General features: G+C 41.7%; 1 protein-coding gene across 1 annotated transcript in view; it reads right to left on the minus strand.

The window, feature by feature from the left end:
* Window positions 1–4977: 4977 nt before the first annotated feature.
* The window catches only part of LOC148183436 (zinc finger protein 131-like), a 59467-nt gene continuing 42707 nt past the window's right edge, over window positions 4978–21737 (minus strand). Inside the window, exons 6-7 of the mRNA XM_088061396.1 lie at window positions 9810–9940; window positions 4978–7406 (exon numbers count right to left, since the gene is read on the minus strand). Of these exons, the coding sequence (XP_087917522.1) occupies window positions 6747–7406; window positions 9810–9940 (791 nt within the window). The 3' untranslated portion in view covers window positions 4978–6746. The remainder of the gene's footprint in view (window positions 7407–9809; window positions 9941–21737) is intronic.

The following is a 21737-nucleotide window of genomic DNA, read 5'->3' on the forward strand; positions in this document are numbered from 1 at the left end:
AAACAGTCCAGGAAGACCTCTCTGCTCCGGCTAGTTGGAAAGCCAAGGCGATCTGTGTCTTGTTGTCTGTCTGTGCTGTAGTCAAAACTCCCGATGCGGGGGGAGCAAGTACAGTCTCTGATAACAGACTCGGTGCTTCTTTTCCACTCACTTTTACTCTGAGATGGAATTTTAAGAATACAAAACCTGTGTCTGGGTTAGGTGGACGAATGGGGATACAATTTAACATCATAATCAACCCAGGACACTGTTAAAACCAGCAAATATCAATACCCCCCTTTTCTTGGGAGTTCTGAGAAGTCAATTTGCCACTGTTGTCCAGGACCATGGCCTTTTCCAATCTGACTGAGTTTTGGTTTGGGGGTATTCTTAGGTTTAGTCTGGAGGCAAATGTCACACTGCCGAGTTACCTGAATGACAGTAGAGTATAAATTTCTGGCAGTAATCTTTTCAATTAGATAGCTATACAGGGGATCTATTCCCCAGCGTGTTTTCTGGTGCTCTTCTCTTACTAGTGACCATAACAAATGAGAAGGGATGACTATTGTCCCTTCTGCAGTAATAGTCCATCCCTCTTGGTTATATTTTCCCCCTTGATCTTGAATTAGTTTTCTATCTTTTCCAGTATATACTGGCTTACCTTCAAGGGAGATCTGTCCATCAGGAATTAAGGCTCCCTCAATTGTTATCTCACCTTTTGCTGCTTCTTTTGCATCTCTGTCCGCCAGCTCGTTCCCTTCCTCCAATTCTGAGCTCACCTTCTGGTGTGCCTTAATGTGCATAATTGCTACCTGCTCAGGTAGCTGGACTGCTTCCAGTAGCCGCAATATCTCCTGCGCATGTTTGATGTTTTTCCCTTGTGAGTTTAACAGTCCTTAGATCTTGTACTATCCGGTATGACCCATCAGGTTTTCGGACTGGCAAAATGGGAGTATTGAACTCAGATGGGCACTCTTTTAACAAGCCTAACTGCAAAAAGTCTTCAATTATGGGACTAATTCCTTCCCTATCTTCTCTTTTCAGGGGATACTGTTTAATTCTAACTGGTTGTCTTCCTTCCTTGAGTTTGATTAATATTGGGAGTGCATTTTTTGCTCTCCCTGGTACATTGGAGGCCCACACTCCAGGAAATACTTGATTTATTATTTCTTCACTAATTTCTCCCTCTGTGTGGACGGCTGTCAACATTAAACTCAATGCCTCCATGTACTGTTCATCATTTACCTCCAGAATAACCTCTCCATTTTTAAATGTAATAGTTACTTCTAATTGTTCCAACAAGTCTCTACCCAACAGATGTCTCGGGGATCTGGGCAGATATAGGAATTTATGAATACCCCATTGCTTTCCAAGCTTATACTTTAATGGCTTGCAAAAATATGCTTTTTCAGGTTGACCAGTTGCTCCTATTACTGTAACATAATCCTTCCCCACAGGTGCCAAAGTCTTATTCAAGGCTGAATATGTTGCCCCCGTGTCAACCAGAAATTCCACCTCTTTCCCCCTTTTCCCCAGTTTCAATTTTATAACCAGTGGATCTTCTGGGGTGAGATCTACCGCTCCTCTTCAATCTTCATATGCAATCATTTTCCCTTTTTCTCGGTCTCCCTTTTCCTGGAAGCCACCCCGTCTCCGCTCTGGGCACTGATTTTTCCAGTGACCATATTTCTTACAGATGGCACACTGGTCTCTGCCCAGTCGGGACGGGCCTTGTCTATATGATCCCTGTCCACGTTTTCCTCTCTCTCCCTCACTTACAACAGCTACAAACTTCTTCATTCCTTGTTTATATCCTTCTTCCCAGTTACAAAAAACTCTCCACACCTCATCTAACAAAGTCTCTAAGTTCCTCCCATCTGCCCCCCGAAGCTTTTGGAGTTTACGCCTTATGTCACCCGTAGACTGCCCCAGGAATAAATTAACTAACTGCTGTATCCCTACTTCAGACCCAGGGTCCAGTGATGTGTGACGGCGCATGGCATCTCTTAATTTTTCGAGGAATTCGAATGGTGACTCAGAGGGCCCCTGCCTGATTGCATATAAGGCTGACCAATTTATAGTTTTGGGGATGGCTCTTTCCATCCCCTTTGCGATCCACTCTTGATAGCTTTCTAGTTTTTTTAATTCTGCTAATCTGTTTGGATCCCACTGTGGGTTTTGGAGTGGGAAATAATCTTTCACATCCAATTGTTGGGTTTTATAATAATCTTCTGCCAGATCCCCTGCCATTTTTATAATTAATTGTTTTTCTGTCTCGGTCAGTGCATCCAATAATAATTGCATATCACTCCAGTCTGGATTGTGTTGTTTTATTATATATTGCAGACGTTTAGCTGTGTTAACTGGATCATTGCGGTAATTTTTAGCAACCTTCTCCCATGCCTCCAAATTGATTGTAGAGAAGGGAGCCTTAACCAATACCACTCCTCCCTCTGGTGCCACTGCCTCTCGCAGCGGTGCCTGTAATATGTGTGTCTGTTGTTTAGTGCGGTGTGCAACCGGAGGGGTGTCTACATCCCCTGAGTCCACATCCTCATCCTCCTCCCTTTCTGGTCTTATGTGGGGAGGCTTAAGCAAATCATCTGCCAGATCTTGTTCTTGGGCCTCAGTCTGGTAAACCTTATCTGATTTTGTGCATCTTTGCCCTATGCTACATGCTGAACAACACCGCTTAAGCCTCCCCCTCTTAGTCTTACTCTCCTTCTCCAGGGCCAATGCCAGAGGGTCAGAGGGAGCCCTGATCCCACAGTCCCTCTGCCATTCGGGGTGAATTCGAAGGGAGAAAAACATATCAGCATATGTTACCTCTGTCCACTTCCCTGCTGAGAAAGAGCATGAGTGGCAATAGCGTGTTATAGTCCAAAGTTCCACTAGGTGGCCACCTCGCTCCCTCATCCAATTTATATAGTGGCCACCAGTCCTTACAGAATTTTATTAAATCCTTCTTGTTCTCAGTTCCTCCACGTCCAGCAATACTTTTCCAATGTGCAAGAATACAACCTAGCGGACTTGCTTTAGGGATTTCTTTACTTTGTCCAGTGCCCATTGTTTCCCTTTCTTGTCCTGTCCCGTTTCTACCCAAACTTTTCCTCATACACAATTGCAATTAGTAGGTACCCAATGTGACTTTTCACACACAAACTTCAAAGTTTTCACTTTGCACGTGAAGCATATGCCCTGATGGTTATTAAAGCAACAATACCAGCGTCTACCCACGGTTAAAACAAATATTAATCACTTCGCACTCAAACACAACACTCCTCATTTACACTTGGGTTTGCTTCACGCTGACCCCAGTCTTTTCGCCTTTTTCCGGCCGCCTCAGTCGCCCAAGGTCGGAACCGCGGATAGAGCTCCACACTCGCTCCACACCTCTGGTGCGTCTCACTCGCTCATTCACACACCAAACACACTCAGTGACTCAACGTGTCCGGACTTAGCATTCACACAAAACAAGGGTTCGCTCGACTCACCCCCAGAGTCGCTAGCGGGCTGCTCTATCAGCTCAGCGAGAACCCCCCCTTGTCGGCCGCGCTATCGGCCAGGATCGATCCCTTTCCCTCTGTCCCCGGCCCCTCCTGGCCGGGTGCTTGCAAGCCCACCGGGACTGTGCTGTACGACAGACGTCTCTGGTCGCTTTACCAGCAGCCCTTCCCTTAATATTTAATTCATACCTTTATCCGCAGGCCGGCAGGTTGTTGTCTGTCCCCGCGGTGAGCTAACCGAGGCTCGGGGTCCCTCCCGGAAAGTCCTGGGGGCGTGCCAGGGAATCCGTTCCTCGGCCGCTCCCGCAGCCAGACAGAGACCCTCCTGGCTGGCTCGCCAAAATGAAGTGCGGAATAAAAGGAACCCTATAACTCGCAGAGTAGTTATAAGAGCAGGTATGAATTTATTCAGCGCTGAGGTGCATGGGGATATCTCCTCCAAAAAGCATGCACACCTTTTTGATTGGGTTTTCCCTTTTTATCCTTTACAGACCAGGTTTACACGATACGCCTAATACATATTAATTTCCTAACCCCGCCTGTCTTTACTTCATATTACAATTAGCCCCGTGCCCCTTTCAGTCCTTTGGTCACTTTTTTTTTTTTTTTTTTTTTTGGGACTTTAAATCCATTTCTTCTGGCTTAGGGTTTGAGGAATCTCCTTTATCCTGTGGTGCCTTTGTCTTTGCATCTTGCTTGTGTATTCCAGCTCCTTATCTCATCTTGCAGTCTGACTCTTTTTCCTGTTCTTGTGGATTAGGGTGTCAGGGTCTGGTTTTTGTCAGACACCCCTTTTAGTTAAGCTTTTTTTTTATTTTTTTTTTTTTAATTCTTAATTTCTTTGTTTCACTCCATGTTATCAAAAGGCAGGCTTCTTATCAAAAGCCAGGTATAAATCCAATAGCTATCTTTTACTTTCATGATTAACATCAGGCCACATTCTTTCCTCTGCACATAATCTCATCCCATATTATTTATATCTCAGAAAATACAAAACATCACAAAAAAAGAATGCAAGTTATGTTAATGATAGAGTTTGAAATTTTAATTAAGATTCATGTTTGTTTTCCAACAGTTTCTCCAAGGCTAGCTATCATGAAACACAACAATCATTTTGAATGATACTAAATAAAAGCACAAATCTAAAAAAATAATTTTGCATTTGGAGAAGACTGAATAGAAAAGCTTGATTTTAAGCAAGATCTACAGGAATACCAAGAGCATTAGGGAACATCCTTGCAAAAATCTCTCCCTTTCCTTAGGGCTTTGAAAACAGAGTTTTTCAGAAGTAGGGAGGCACCTCTAATCTCAAGGCAATAATTGAAAATTGGAAGTTCTTAGCATCCTTAAACATAGAGCCAAACAAGTATTTTCTAAACAAACTTAAGATTAATAGGTCATTACTATAAAGTTATTAAAATTATATAGATTCTTGCCACTGGGATTGGGCACTGTAATTGACAGTCACTCAGTTGTTCCTAATTCACCGGATTAAGCAAATAATGCAATATTTCATGGATGCTATTGTTTTGTTGTCTAATACCGATACAAATATTTACACTTCTACTTTTCAATTCACCTTTTAGCATTCATACCAATGGCTTTTACTTTTAGTACGTCTTTGTGTCAAGTGTCAGAATTTCATTAAAAAATGTTAGGAACTGGATACCATATAACAAGCCTTCTCTATATGTTTAAAAACATTCCTTTTCAAAAATGAGAATTTATAAAAAAAGAGTCTGCTAGTAGCTTTCTTCCAGCTCATGTTTGCCACAGATTCTACTGAGCTTTTCCTAATTTAAAATATCCCTTTTAGAGTGTCCTTCTGCCTCAACATGGAATCTATTTCCTCCCTCATCCCCTCTTAAATTTAATGAAACCAAAACCCTAAATCAGTAGCTGACAAAGCAAAAATATAAAGCACTATAACATTATCTGCATTGCCTTTTATTGAACTAGGTTGAACACTTTAGGAGCTTTGTGGAAATTTCACCTCTGTCAAAAAAGCACAATATTTTTGTGCTCTGAGACCTCCAGCAACAATGTTTTTTCCCCAGCCCGAAAGTTAGGGACTGCTGTTAGGAAACAGCAAACAAACAGTGTGTTAGAATCCAAAATAAGTCTCTGAGTCCCTCATAGAGAGAATTAAAATATATTAAACCACATAGACATGAAGTAAGAGTGTAGGTTTTAGTTTTAAGTAAGTTCTAATATAGCTTAAATGCCTTAAGAGTCTGTGTTAGCTTGTGAAAAGCCTTATTACCAGTTTAAAGTTCAGTGAAAATACCCTTCACAGATTCAACTTAGCTCTAGACATAATAAAAATATAGCTTGCATTCTTAGATAGAACAGACAGAATTATTCACGTAAACAGATAATATCCTATATGTAAGATTTAGGTAAAAAGAACACTGCTTTCGCATGTTAGAATTAAGCTTGGATTGGTGTAGAAAGTTTGTTTTAGAACAATGTTTTTAGCTAATTGGATGATTTACAAGTTTAATCCCCTGTACTGGGGATCTCACACACACACACCAGAAGAACAGGAGCACCATCATCACCAAGAAGAAGTTCTGCAACTGCTTCTGCGGCCCAGGACAACGGAACTCCACGCCGAGAAGCTGCTGCCCAGAACATCAAGACTTTATACCAGAGCTGCTGCTCAGAATTCGGGACTTTATGTCAAAGCTTTTAGCAAGGACTTTAATTCTCTGAATTCTTTGCCTTCAAGACTGATGCTTTTATACAATAAATATCTTTCTAGCAACCAACAACTGCTCATGTCTCCTTGAGACCTGGCAATCCCCTTGAATCCCCATTGAATCATCAACAAGTTTGCCCAGAAAATTCACAGATATCTGATTATCCACTTACATTAGAACCCACCAGATTTTACTGATTCTTCTGCCACAGACACCCTGCAAATCTATAACAAGAGTTTGCTCCTATAGCAAGAGGAAAAGAGGCAAAGTTACTCTTACATATACCCAGGGGTGATGCAAATGATACAAGCTATTCATTATTAAAATCATAACAAAGTTGTGGTGGTTTCTGTTCCATGACATTACATGAATGGTAAAGTTATTTTTCACATATGAGAGGTTTAATTGTACATGAAGAAAACTAACTTTGGTCCACTTGCTTCCTAAGGACAGCATATTGGAAAGGTGATCACTGATCATTGGTTCAAAAACCAATGTAAAAGCTAGCAAAAATAATTGGGTACTTAATTCCTAAAGCTGCACAGTGTGGTTATTTGTCCTAGTTATCCACCTTTTCGTTCTGTGTGTCCACTAATTGATGAGTTTTTAAGTTTTCAGCTTGTTCATGATCTTCCATATCTGCATCATCTACTTGACTAGTTTCATTTTCTTCTGCTTCTTGATCAACACTTTCATATTCTACTTGTTCAAGATGTGTTCCATCTATAAGTTCTTCCTGTACTTCTTCCATCTGTATTTGATTTACATGCCCAACATGCAATTGCTCCACATGAACTTCAGCACCTTGTTCAGTCTGAATGTGTTCAACTTCTAAATAACTAATTTGCACCTGTTCTTGCAGTTCCTCCATCTGTGTGCCTTTCACTTGATTGTCCTGTATGAGATCCTGGTGCATCTGTTCCACAGTTACCTGTGCAGGATCCACTTGTACCTGAATTACTGGTAGGACATGGACTTGTTCCACTTGTTCTATTATAGTCATTGATGTTACTGGTTCAGCTTCCATAGCTTCCACTGGAAGAATCTCTTCTGTCACTATTCGTTCTGAAATATTGTGCATGTCTTTGAGATGCCTTCTCAACTCACTGCCTTGCATAAACCACAAATCACATAAGGTACAGTGGTTGGGTTTGTCACCAGTGTGTATTACCAAATGATTTTTAAATTGATCCCAGCTGTTAAACATGCTGTTACAAACCTGAAACAAAAGATACAGTGTGTTAAACAGTGCCAACAGAAATATAACAAATTATAGTGCCTATTTCAGATCATGGCTTCACATAACGTAGCTTCTTGCTACTTGGATTAAAAAAACCCACCATGTATGTTAGAGGTAAAAGCTGAGAAGTCAGCTTCAAATGAACAGAAGACCTGGTATTTATTTATTTTTAAGATACAGTGTGCAATTTTGAGTTGTGCATACAGAGGATACATACAAAATTAATGAGCCAGTACAGCATGTAAAAGCTTTCTTATTTTAACTTTATGTGAAATTCACATACATATTCACACCCCAATAAATGTCAAATGCTAGAATTTTGAGTGGAAATCTATTTATGTGATATCATATGATCAAAGTGCAATTCAAACTGTTCTTTTACTGAAGTTCTAGATGCAGTTCTAATAGCCTACTTTTACTTATCAGTTTTCATTTCTTCATGGCATTGTAAGATTTAACCTGGATAGACTAAACTCTCACATTTTGCCATTTCAAAAAAAATATTTGAGCGATTTTAGCAGATAAAAATCTCTTAAAACTCCATCTTTTTAAGTCTCTTCCAGCTAAAAGTACTGCTCTGACTGCAGACATACTATTTTCACAAAGCACATGAGCACACTTCCTTCCCTTTAGCTGGCAGTGAGGTAAGTAGCTTGAAAACAATACACAGACTGCAGAAATGAATGAGGTGCCAGGGTAGAAGAGAGAGAAGAATGGGGTAGAGTCAGACTTGGAATAAAGAAAGGGGGTTTTGTCCACACAAGTGCTCTTGGCTTCAGAAAGAAGCAAAGAACATGCATTTCACTGTTGGAACCCCTTCCCTGTTGGCAAATAATTTTGAAACAGAATGTTCCATCTCCTCAATTTACAGCAACAGCACAAAAGTATGATAGAGTATCTGACAGGGATTAACTCAAGGAACAGGTCTGTGTAATAGAGCTGAATATCCCCATTTTGCTGTTGAAATCTTAAAACCACATTTGTGATGCTAGTAACATGCTTTTTGCATGTGTCCCCCTTAGGCTCATGCTTTAGAAAGAAGTTGCACACACAGACTTCTTAAAATACTAACCTTATTGATAAGCATTCAAAATTAATTAGTCATACATAAAGGTAATGACTATCAGTAATGCCCAAGTACATAATTACTGTTCTTGAGATGTGGAGCCTAATTCAATACTCAAGGCATTCACTGAAGAGCACCAAAAGTGCTCATCAAGCACGTGCAATTTTGTTTTTTCCTTCCTGTTCAGTGAGCCAAGATTTTATTTATTGAACACTATTCAAATTCAGTTCTAAAGAGAAAAAAAACCAAGAAGAATTTATCCAAGAATTCTTGTAGTTGCTGCAGGCTGAAATAACACTAACCCACATTGACAGTTATCTGTAATAAAGAAAGCTACAAGGTGAAGTAATTAAATCAAAGGGTCACAAAGACAGAACAGTATCTTCAATGAAGCTACTAGGTACAATTTTGCATTATATGGTAGTTGTCATGTTCAAAACAAACTTATCTTTAAGACAAAGGCATGCTCCCAAGAATTAACTTCAGTCTAGCATAACAACTAAGCAATGCCACAGCATTGGTGAAACTTCTGATTAAATGATGAATTTATTCACCTCCTGCAGTATTTGCTGCTTTCTGTGAATAAGATCACTCTTTTTTTGAACAAATAATGCCAATATCCAACAGTTTTCTTTACTACATGACCCAATTTAACCTCAAACCACAGCAATTCTATGAACTGAATAAGGTGAGAGCCTTATTTGAGACTGTCACAGTAGTGGGGCAGCAAAATGGCAAATAAAAATGCTACAACCAACCTCAGCTCTCGTATTTTATAGCTTTTCAGAATCAACTTTTAAAAGCTAAGTAATATTCTTCTGAACAGCTTTTCACATGTCAGTTGTGTAGTGACCAAGTACCCTAGCTATCCATCTACAGCATTTATATTTGCTTAAAAGACATTACGGATTGTCATCATAAGTAGAAATTACTTTCCAGCCAGTCAGTATATTTGTATTAATCAAAAAAATAATAAATTAGGAAATAAAATAGTAGTTTGTATTTTGGACTTCAGTGAAGCATGCTCACAAGCACGAAAGGCCTAGGTCTGTGCATCAAGAAGCAGAAAGATCAGTAAGATGCAGATGAACACTTACCTACTCACAAGAATCTAAGTGATTAACTATTATGAAGCTCCATATCAGTAATTTCATATTTTAAATGGAACTACTTAGATATAAGAATTTACCTTCATATCATGTTTGAATGCAACCTTTATAATTTATTTTGCTAAAAATAGTTCTTAGAGACAAAAGTCCACTCTTACTCCCTCCCTCAGCTCAGGAAGGGTCTAGCCTCAGACTTCTGTTACCCACCTGACATTCATACAGCTTCTTTCTTCCCTTTTTAGCTCCAGCTCCAGACTGACAGGCTGTCAGGTGACATTTGAGTGTACTATTCCTAGCAAAATGTTCATGGCAGTTTGGACATTCGAATGGTTTTTCACCTGTTAAGACAAACACAGGGATTTGTAAGTGTATAAAACCAGCCAACTTTTGGTCAGCTCTTCCTTTTGTGTAGTTTGATAAATATGCTGTAAAGATGTGCCCAACTGGACTATTCTACAGAAGAAAAAGACATTCTATGTAAATTTTATGCAAATAAAATTGAAAAAACCTAATGTGGAGTCATAACTTTCATTTATAAAAACAAAGCAAACTGAACAAAACAAAACAAAACCCAGACATGATAAAGTAACATAATTACTGGCCTGTATCAGGAATAGTGTGGCCAGCAGGACAAGGGAAGTCATTCTTCCCCTGTACTTGGCACTTGTGAGGCTGCACCTTGAGTACTGCGTCCAGTTCTGGGCCTCTCAGTTTAGATAGAACATTGAGACGCTTGAGCACGTCCAGAGGAGGGCAACAAGGCTGGTAAGGGGCTTGGAACACAAGCCCTATGAGGAGTGACTGAAGGAGCTGGAGTTGTTTAGCCTGGAGGAGACTCAGAGATGACCTTATCACTCTCTACAACTTCCTGAAAGGAGGTTATAGTCAGGTGGGGGTCGGTCTCTTTCTCCAGGCAACAACTGACAGAACTAGAGGACACAGTCTTAAGCTGCGCTAAGGGAAATATAGGTTGGATATTAGGAAAAAGTTTTTTACAGAAAGGGTGATAAAGTATTGGAATGGTTTGCCTGGGAAGGTGGTAGAGTCACCATCCCCGGATGTGTTTAAAAAAAGACTGGATGTGGAACTTGGTGCCATGGTCTAGTTGAGGTGTTAGGGCTGGGTTGGACTCAATGATCTTGAAGGTCTCTTCCAACCTAGTGATTCTGTTATTCTGTAATTCCCAGCGTCATTTAAGGTATATTCAGGTTTTTATGAAAGTTAGATTATTATTCTGATGAAATAGCCTTAAGAAATAGAAGCTATTTCTCTCTTTTTACCTGATAATAACAGTTAAAGACTCAACATTAGTATATACAAAGTGACACATTAAAGAAGGAGGTATTTAAATAATACAAAGTTTTATTTTCAAGAACAATGACAGCTTATGCTTGAGAGCTGAAACAAAGCTCCAGAAAAAGAAGTTGGAACAGAATGACCATGAAGTAACAATGCATTGGTATTAAAACAAACCAAGCCGAGAAACTGTAATTCAAAGTAGTATACTGTTATTACCATCATCAAATAGTAACAAAGAAGAACTGCTGTCTCTGTTTACTATTTTCATCATGTACAAATACAATGAAATTCAAGGAAATTAAAGTACAAAAAATTAGTAACAGTGTGTTTCTTCTAAGTCTGATAATCTGTGGAGGTACTGATACCAACATCACTATTGAAACAAACTATTTAATGAACTCCAAAAGAGGCTGAGACATTTCATTGAGTAACATAAGAATCTATTGTAGCTCGATTTAGTTTAAAAGCCTACATTTTCAGGGATGTAGTAATTATTGACAACTGAGATGGAAAGCAAATAAACCTATATTTTAAAAAATAAAGATATTCAGCAACATTTAACTAACTTTTCAAAAGAAATCCACAAGTAGCCTATAATTTTCACTTATACACCCAAAGGCCACAGAAAAATGATAAATGGAGGAAACATTCCCCTTAATGGCTAAAAAAGGCTAAATTTTTGGAAACTTTCATACAGGTAATGCAGAGTATGCTGAACTACCATGTCTCACAGATCAAAAATCACAGACATTGTACGAGCAACTGAATACATTCTTGAGCCTAAAGAATATCCCAGAAGGTGATCCCCAGGAATAAAAAAATGGACAAAGAAGGCAAGAGATTAGCATGGCTGAGTGGGTAACTGCTGGTCAAACTAAAGGGAAAGAAGGAAACGCACAGGCAGTGGAAACAAGGACAGCTGTCCTGGGAAGAGTATAGAGATGGAGTTTAGTTGTGTAGGGATGGGGTGAAGAAGGCCAAGGTGAAGCTTGAACTGAACCTGGCAAGGGACACAAAGAATAACAGGAAGGGCTTCTACAGGTCTGTCAGACAGAAAAGGAAGGTCAAAGGCGTTACCCCCTGATAAACAGTGCTGGAAAACTGGTAACAATGGACAAGGAGAAGGCTGAGGTGCTCAACTTTTTTGACTCTGTCTTCAATGCCAACCTCTCTGCCCACACCTGTCAAATGGATGGACAGCAGGACAGGGACTGGGGAAGCAAAGTCCCTCCCAATCCAAGATCAGGCTCATGACCACCTGAGGAACCTGAATGCACATAAGTCCATGGGACCTGATATAAATGCATACCAGTCCCAAGGGAACTGGCTGATGTAGTTGCCAAGCAACTCTCCATGATATCTGAAAAGCCATGACAGTAAGGTGAAGTCCCAGGTGACTGGAAAAAGGGAAACAGTCCCCATCTTAAAAAACAGTAGAAAGGAAGACCCTGGGAACCACCACCCTGTCAGCTTCACCTCTGTGCCTGGGAAGATCATGGAACAGATCCTCCAGGAAGCTCTGCAAAGGCACATGGAGGTGATTCAGGACAGCAAGCATGGCTTCATCAAGGGCAAGTCCTGCCTGACCAACCCAGTGGCCTCATCTGATGGAGTGACTCCATCAGTGGACAAAGGAAGGACTACAGATGTCCTTTCTGTGGACTTCTGTAAAGCCTTTGACATGGAGCCCTACAACATCCTTCTCTAAATTAGAGAGAGATAGATTTGATGGGTGGACTCTTAGATGGGTAAGAAAGTGGTTGGATGGTTGTTGTGGTTTGACACTTGCTAAATGCCAGGTACCCACGAAAGCCATTCACTTACCTTTTCGTGCTACAGTTGGGCAGAGGAGAAGGAAAAAAATTAACGAAGGATTCATGAGTTAAGATAAGGACTGGGAGAAAAGCACTCTAAGGGCAAAACATGTTCAAATTTAAAGGTATAAAGTAAATTTATTATTAACAGAGTTAGAGGAGGATAATGAGATGTAAAATAAGCCTTTAAAAAACTTTTTCCTCCTAGTCCTTCTCTCTTTTCCACTGGTAGCGCAGGGAGACAGGGTGTGGGGGTCTTGGTCAGTTTGTCATTCAAGACCTTTTTTTTTGTTTGCTCAGAGAGAGGAGTCTTTTCTCTGCTATGCTATGGAGTCCCTCCCATGGGCAAACGGTCTTCCCAAAACTGTTGTGGCATGGGTCACTTGTCCACGGGGTGCAGTCTTTTAAGACTAGGCTGCTTTAGTTTGGAAGCAAGGGTCTTTTCGCCCTATCTCTGGAAGCAGGGGCCCTCTCTCTTTATTTGGGTTTCTTACTAGATAACAGCTTTCTCTGGTATCTACCTGCTTCAGCGTGAGCACTTTTCTCATGGGCTACGAGTGGATTCTGCATCTCCCATGGACTTCATGCATTACAGGGGGACAGTTTGTTTCACCATAGTCTTCACTATGGCTTGTAGAGGAATTTTGGCTCCGACGCTTGGACCACCTCCTCCCCCTCTTTCTTTTCCACTGATCTTGGTGCCGCCATGTTTTTTCCTCACATGTCCTCACTTCCTCCTCTTCTCTGACTAGAAGAAAAATTGCTGCTTGTGGGTACCATTGCCAACAAGTTTCACTAATTCAAAGATTCCTGCAGGATCCCACAGCACCAAGAAGTTGATTTCATCCAGGTTCCGCACTGGAGAGTCGCTTGCCATGTTTTTGCCATCGGCCACGTGGCCCCACTGCCACCATGTGGGCAGTGGCGACTGCCGTGGTGCTGGTGTTATTTAATGCCTTTCTTCAGGTGGGGCGCCGGGAAGGAGAAGCCACCACCGCCACCCCTGTCCTTTTGTCCATGGGAAATTGAAAGAGGAACTGGAAAGGAAGGACCCATTTGTAGCCTTTAGAAATGGCTTCTCTCAAGCATGAGGGCAAGATATCCATTTAAGGAAGATCTTGTGAAATCCCCAGGGAAGTGGACCACTGCAGATGAAGGTATTCAGTACTTGACAGAACTAGCAGTGCTGGAAGTCTTCTATAGTGATCTGAAGAATGACAGTGTCTCTAAAGATCCAGAGGATGTCCCTTGTACACTAGCCATGTGAACAAAGGTGGTTCAAGGCACTCCTACATCATATTCCAGCAGCTTGGTAGCACTGTATTATCCGCAAATGGATACACCAGCTGTAGAGGTGGCATCCTCCTGGTTCCAAAATGTAGAAAAAACTCTGGGTACTCCCTCATCCCTATGAGCCAGTATCCCAACTTTTAGGGGCAGCCCAAGAGATTGCTCTTCTACAACCCCAGTCAGAAGGATGGGAAGCCCCAAGAACAGGCCACGTAACGGACTTTGGTTCTTTCTGCGCAACCAGGGGGAGGACATGAGGAAGGGGGATGGTGAATCCACCTTTAAGCCAAAAGTCTGTGTCTGTGAACTGAGAAGGAAGACACCCGTTCTGAAGGGGCTGCCCAAGAAGACAGTCAGTGTAGTTGCCACAGAGAGACCAGAAGACAATCAGAGATCTCCCAGATATAAGAGAACTAAAACCATTTCTTACAGCCCTGATGAGGGAACTTCTGATCTGGCATTGCAAAGATCAGATAGTGAATATTCTGGCCAGGAACAGGAATAGAGGGTCCCTGCCTTCAGCCAGGAGGAAGAAAAGAGATGACAGGGTATACTGGACTTTGTGGATTAGATGGTCTGGCACATTGGATCCACAGAAGTATAAAGCTTTAGTAGATACAGGTGCACTGATGCCATCAAGGCACTAGCGTGCAGAACCTATCTGGATCTCTGGAGTGACAGGGGGATACCAAGAGTTGTCTGTAATAGAGACTGAGGTGAGCTTAACAGGGGACAGATGGCAAAAGCACCCCATTGTGACTGGCCCAGAGATCCCGTGTATCCTTGGCATTGACTACCTCAGGAGACGGTACTTCAAGGATCCAAAAGGGTATCAATGGGCTTTTGGTATAGCTACAGTGAAAACAGAGAAGATCAGTTATCCACCCTGCCTGGCCTCTCAGAAGATCCCTTCATTGTAGGATTGCTGCAGGTAGAAGACCAACAAGTACCAGTTGCTACCAGGGCAGTGCACTGGCAGCAGTATCACACAAACTGAGACTCTGTAACTCCTATCCAAGAACTAATTTGTTGACTGGAGAGCCAAGGAGTAACCAGCAGAACCCGCTCACACTTCAACAGCCCCATATGGCCTGTGCAGAAGTCAAATGGGGAACGAAGGCTGACAGCAGACTATTGGGGCCTGAATGAAGTCATGCCACCTAAAAGTGCTGCTGTACCAGACATGTTGGAACTCCAATATGCGCTGGAGTCAAAAGCAGCCAAATGGTATGCCACAACTGACATCGGTAATGCATTTTTCTCAGTCCCTCTGGAGGCAGAGTGCAGACCACAATTTGCTTTCACCTGGAAGGGTGTCCAATACACCTGGAACCGACTGCCCCAGGGGTGGAAACACAGTCCCATCACCTGCCATGGCCTGATCCAGACTGCCCTGGAACAGGCTGGAGCTCCAGAATACCTACAATATATTGATGATATTGTGTGGGGCAATTGTGATAGATTGGCATTTAAGAAAAAAAAGTAGGAAACACCTATGGTTTCTTATCCTTGTAGTTTTGTTAATAAACTTTCTTTATTCCTTTTAAGTTTTAAGCCTGTTTTTCCCTTCTCCTAATCCATATCTCACAGTGTTGTGGTTTTAAAGCATTAGCTAAAAAAATCACTAGAAAACTTACTAATTTCTTGCTGTGAGATATGGATTAGAACAAGAGCAAAACAAGTTTAAAACTTAAAAGGAATAAAGAAAGTTTATTAACAAAACTACAAGGATAAGAAACCAGAATAAAACCTCCAGAAACCTTCTTTCCCCACCACCCAACCATTCCCTTGTTCACATGACAACATAGAGACAAAAAAACCTGGTGGTTAAAACAATCCCAACTTTGCTATAGTCTTTTCATCAGTCTTTGTAGAGAAAAAGAAGTTCTCTTTTGTCAATCTCTGGAGTTTTTCACAAGAAAACCATTTTCTCATGGCTTTCTATTTCTCTGATGCCAGCCGCCAGGAAAACTCTGCCATCAGTTCTTTCCTCCCATTTCACATCACTCTGATGTGTGTTCGTGGGCCATAGGTCAAGGGGTGTCATTTTAAGGATGAGTTATTCAAAGGCAAAAGTTCTCTTCATCTGTCTCTGTGATCATCTCTGGAAACAGAAGTTTTCTTTGTCTCTTAAGGGCCACAAATCTTCAACAACTCTCACTTCCCCTTTTCTCTTCCAGCATCTCATAGGATTACAACTACTTCACCATTTGCTTAGATCCACACTTTGAAATACTCCATTCCTCCCAAAATACTCTGTCATGAATTAAAGGAGTTTTTCAGAACATTATTGTCAATCTCCATAGCTTTAGCAAAAGAATATTTCAGCTTATTAGTGCATCTCCTTATTCTCTTCCCATCTGAGGCTTAATTCCTTTCTTCACTGTCTTTGATAGTTTGTTGTCTCTTTAAATGTTGATCACTCTCTCTCTTTCCCTCTCTCTCTAGAAAAAAGGATTAAATCTGCAAGTCTCATCTGGGCGTTGAAAGGGTTAAAATCTTGCCCCGGCCTTGTGGATGATCCCGTAATCTCTGCCAGAGCAGTGGCGGGAGCTGTCTGCAATGGAAGATTTTTATTTCCATGGCTGCTCTGGAGGAGTGTGGCTACTATCTCAGCATGCCGCAGGCCAATAGTTTTCCCTTCCCTTACTCAGCAGTCTCTGGTGAAACTCAGCAGCGGCAGAAACTGCAGCCGAGCTAGGGACCAGCCTGGCTCGGCAGGCCTGCTGTACAAGGCCCAGTGAGCCCTCCGGGAAGGGGCTCCTGACACTTCACAGTCTCCATCCTCCCCGGGACCCGCAGAGCTCCAGCCAGCCCCGCTCCCCCCATGGCCTTGTCCAGCCTGGGGGAAGGAGGTTGAACTGGAGCCCTGTTGCCTCTTCAAAGCCAGAAACCAAAGAGAGCAAGAAATTCCCGGGCTTAGGTCTTAAGGTGGTGTTCACAGGTTGATCTCACTTTTCAACGGTCAAAACTACTGTCAAGTCTCAGAAATGGCCGGTTATTGGCCAGGAGAAAAACTCCCATCAGCCTCCAGCAGTTTTAACTTCCTTAGGTGCTTCCCTTTGTTTTTTAAATGCCAATCCATCACACACAGCAAGAAATGAGTAAGTTTTCTAGTGATTTTTTAGCTAGTGCTTTAAAACCACGACATCATTTGGTGTGTTGGCCAGGAAACAAAATTGGCGAATCTAAACTACTACAAAATAGTGTTTTCTGCCTGGTTTTTGAACTGAAGCTGTGAGATAGGGATTAATTAAGAGAAATAAAAGGCAAAGCATGATTAAATACTAAGTTTATATAGCAGTAATGGTAAAATATCTAGGGGTGGAGGTTAGTGAATTTTTGTTTCTTCCTTTCTGTCAATTTAGTAGTTCTATTGTTTTAGGTAAAGTTTTATGTTGAATATAATTCTGATAATTTTTGAAATAAGTGTTCACAGGTTGAAGGGGTGGATTGTGATAGATTGGCATTTAAGAAAAAAAAGTAGGAAACACCTACAGAAGTTAAGGCTGCTGAAGGCTGATGGGAGTTTTTCTCCTGGCCAATAACTGGCCATTTCTGAGAATTGACAGTAGTTTTGACCATTGAAAAGTGAGATCAACCTGTGAACACCACCTTAAGACCTAAGCCTGGGAATTTTTGGCTCTTAGTTTCCAGCTTTGAAAGGTAACAGACCTCCACCTAGCTCCTGTTCCCCCCCCTCCCAGGCCATGCGGCCCGGTAGGGGCTGGGCTTGGCTTGCTGCAGCTCCTGGGTGGGGGATGGAGCCTGTGGGACTTCCCCTCCTCCCAGGCTGGAGCTGGGCTCTGCTGTGGACCCTGGCCCTGGGCTGGAGCAGGTCACGGCTGCTCGCCTCCACAGTTCGCACAGACGACCACAGGCTGAAAAAAAAAGCATCTGCTGCTTTTCCAATGCTGCCGAGCTGAAATCCGACACCATGAATACCTGCTGCAGCTTGAGCCAGATTTTAACCTTTTCACTACCCAGATGAGACCTGCAGATTTAATCCTTTTTCCAGAGAGAAGAAAACGAAAGTGATCAACATGTAGAGAGACAACATGAACTATCAGAGTTAGTGAAAGAAAGAATTAAGCTTCAGATGGGAAGAGAAAAAGGAGATGCCTTAATAAGCTGAAATATTATTTTGTTAAAGCTATGGAGATGGACAATAATGTTCTGAAAAAAAATTCCTTTAATTCATGAAAAAGCATTTTGGGAGGAATGAAGTATTTCAAAGTGTAGATCTGAGCAAAGGTAATTCATTGATGAAGCTGAGCAGATAGTGAAGTAGTGTTGTAGTTGATAGCTTGAAATGTATCTTTTCCCTTCTTCTAGTTGTGATTTCACCCCCCCCTCCCACTTCTTTTTCTCCTATTGCTTACCTGGAGGCAGGTTACCATGGTTACTGAAGTTTTTTATCCTCAGCTCCGCAGCGAGAAGCCAGATGGAGTGGAGGGGAGATCCTGCTGGCATTTCCAGCTGCTTGAAATCTCTTCAGCCCAGGAAAGCACAGGGTTGGGAGAAAAGAGACCCTTCTTTCCAGCATGGAAATTTGTAACTTTGTTTTTCCTGTCCCAGAATGCCTCTGAGCTATGGAAGCCTCTGAGCTATGGAAGCTGAGAGGGCATTCTTACCTTCCCTTTCTTTCCCTCCTGCGTTGCCAGGAAACCATTCCCTCCCCCCTCTCTCCCCCTCTGCCCCTCTGTGGAGTATGCTCCTACACCTTTGTGGGCATTTGAAGAAGTTTGTCTGTTATTTCTTATCTTAGCGTGTGTAACCTTGATTTGTAGAAAGTTTGTAATTGTACTAGCTAAGAGAAATAATTGGTTCTCTCTCTGATGTTCCCTCCCTCCAATAAACCCTGTTAAAAGAAACCCCCCGACCCCAAATCCTTTGTCTCCTGCCCTTTGGATTCCCCTTCACAGAAATAAACTGTGGAATGCAACCCAGGGAGAGATTCCACCCCTTATTTCTTTGCTCACTTGATAGACTTGACTTCCAAAAGTAACTGTAGTGGTTTAGATTTGTCAATTCCGTTTCCCGGCCAATGCACCAAATAAATGTTGTGGTTTTAAAGCAGTAACTAAAAAATTACTAGAAAACTTACTTATTTCTTGCTGTGAGATGTGGATTAGAACAAGAGCAAAACAGGCTTAAAACTTAAAAGGAATAAAGAAAGTTTATTAACAAAACTACAAGAATAAGAAAACTAAAATAAAACTTCCAGAAAACCCTTTTTCTCCCACTATCCAACCATTCTTTTGTTTACATGACAAAATAGAGACAAAAAACTTTGGAACTTTGGTGTTTAAACAGTCCCCAATTCCTGCTAGAATCTTTTCATCAGTCTCTGTAGAGAAACAGAAGTCTTCTTCTGCTAATCTATGGAGTTTCTCACAAGAAAACTATTTCTGTTATAGCTTTCTACTTCTCTGACGCCAGCTGCCCGGAAATCTGTCATCAGATTTTCTCCTCCCATTTCACATCACTCTGAGGTGTGTTATGGGCCATGAGTCTAGGGATGTCATTTTTAAGGATGAGTTATTCAAAGGCAAAAGTTCTCTTCATCTGTTTTTTGAGCCCCTCTGGAAACAGAAGTTTTCTCTTTGCCTCTCAAAAGGCCCCAAATCTTCAACTATTACTTCTCCCCCTCTGTTTCAGTATCTCACAGCATCACAACCACTTTACCATTTGCTCAAAATCCACACTTTGAACACTCCATTCCTCCCAATATACTCTGTCATGAATTAAAGGAGTTTTCTTTTCAGAACACTATTGTCCATCTCCATAGCTTTAACAGAAAAATATTTCAGCTTAATTAAAGCATCTCTTTATTCTCTCTTCTTTATCTAAAACTTAACTCTTTTTTTCACTGTCTTTGATGGTTTTATGATGTCTTTTTCATGTTGATTATAGTTCTTCCTTTTTTCTTTTTCTGGGAAAAGGAGTAATCTGTAAATTTCATCTAGGTAGTAAAAGAGTTAAAGTCTTGGAAAGTTGCAGATGTTCATGGTGTCAGGTTTCAGTTCAGTGGCAGAAACTGCAAACCAAGTCAGGCCGGCCGGCTCCGTTTCTCTCCCCCCCCCCCCCCCCCCCCCCCGCGGCCTTGTCCAGCCTGGAGGGGGGGGAGGAGGCCGACACAGAGCCTTGTTACCTCGTCAGAAGCCAGAAAGCAAAGAGAACAAGAGATCCCTGGCTTTACATCTTAAGGTGGTGTTCACAAGTTGATCTCACTTCTCAATGGTTAAAACCGCCGCCAATTCTCAGAAATGACCGATAATTGGTCAGGAGAAAAGACTCCCAGCAGCTTCAACTTCCTTAGCTCCCAAAGCTATCTTAAAGGTAAAGTCACCCCATGACAGCCCCAAAATAAAACATATGCTGGCTCGAAACCAGAGTGAAGAAAAACCTCATCACTGAGCTAAGCTGGGCCACTCTGGAGGTTTGAGTCAAAGTAGTTGTGATATCATTAAATGCTGGAATAGAAAAAGAGAAGTGAGAGTTGATAGAGATACTTGGCCCCTAAGAAGAAATGAGAAAACCTCTGTTCCCAGCAATGATCACAGAGATAGATGAAGAGAACTTTTGCCTTTGAATAACTCATCCTTAAAATGACACCCCTTGAATTCATGGCCCATGACCTCAGAGTGTTGTGAAATGGGAAGAGGAGCCTGATGGCAGAGTTTTCCGGGCAGCTGGCATCAAGGGAATGAAAATCCATGAGAGAACTGTTTTTTTGTGGAGAACTCTCCATAGAATGACAAAAGGAAACTTCTTTTTCTCTATAAAGACTGATGAAAAGACTATTATATAGTTGGTACTGTTTTAACCACCAAGTTTTGTCTCTGTGTTGTCAGTTAGACAAGGGAATGGTTGGGTGGTGGGGAAAAAAGGTTTCTGGAGGTTTTATTCTGGTTTCTTATTCTTGTAGTTCTATTAATAATCTTTCTTTATTCCTTTTAAGTTTTAATCCTGTTTTGCTCTTGTTCTAATCCATATCTCACAGCAAGAAATGAGTAAGTTTTCTAGTGACTTTTTAGCTAGTGCTTTAAAACCATGACAGCAATATAGCAGAAGTTTTTGAAAAAGGAAAGAAAACAATCTGAATTCTTCTGAAAGCTGGTCTTGCTATAAAACAATGTAAGGTGAAGGGACCTGCACAGGAGATCCACTTCTTGGGAATAAAATGGCAGGATGGACACTGCCATGTGCCTACAGTGGTTGACAAAATTGCAACTGTCTCCACCAGTTAATAAGAAGGAAACACAAGCTTTCCTGGGCCTTGTGGAGTTCAAGAGAATGCACATTCCAGGTTATAGTCAGCTTGTGGGCCCCCTCTATTGAGTGACCCAGAAGAAGAACCACTTTGAATGAGGCCCTGAGCAACAACAGGCTTTGAGCAGATCAGACAGGAAATAGCTTGTGTGGTAGCTCTTGGGCCTGTTCAGACAGGACCAGCTGTGCAAAATATCCTCTACACTGCAGCTGGGGAGCATGGTCTCACCTGAAGCCTCTGACAAAGGACTGCAGGAGAAATTTAAGGTTGACCATTAGGGTTTTGGAGCCAGAGATATCGAGGATCAGAAGCCCACTATACTCCAACTAAAAAAGTGATACTAGCAGTTTATGAGAGGGTTTGAGCCACCTCAGAAGTTGTTTGGACAGAAGCGTGTCTCCTCTTGGCACTGTGATTGCCCGTGCTACACCGGATGTTCAAAGGAAACATTCCCTC

This window comes from Pseudopodoces humilis, chromosome 12 (genome assembly GCF_049639895.1).
Source record: "Pseudopodoces humilis isolate 2021_Gansu_Grassland_sample_001 chromosome 12, ASM4963989v1, whole genome shotgun sequence".
In the NCBI taxonomy this organism is placed as follows: Eukaryota; Metazoa; Chordata; class Aves; order Passeriformes; family Paridae; genus Pseudopodoces; species Pseudopodoces humilis.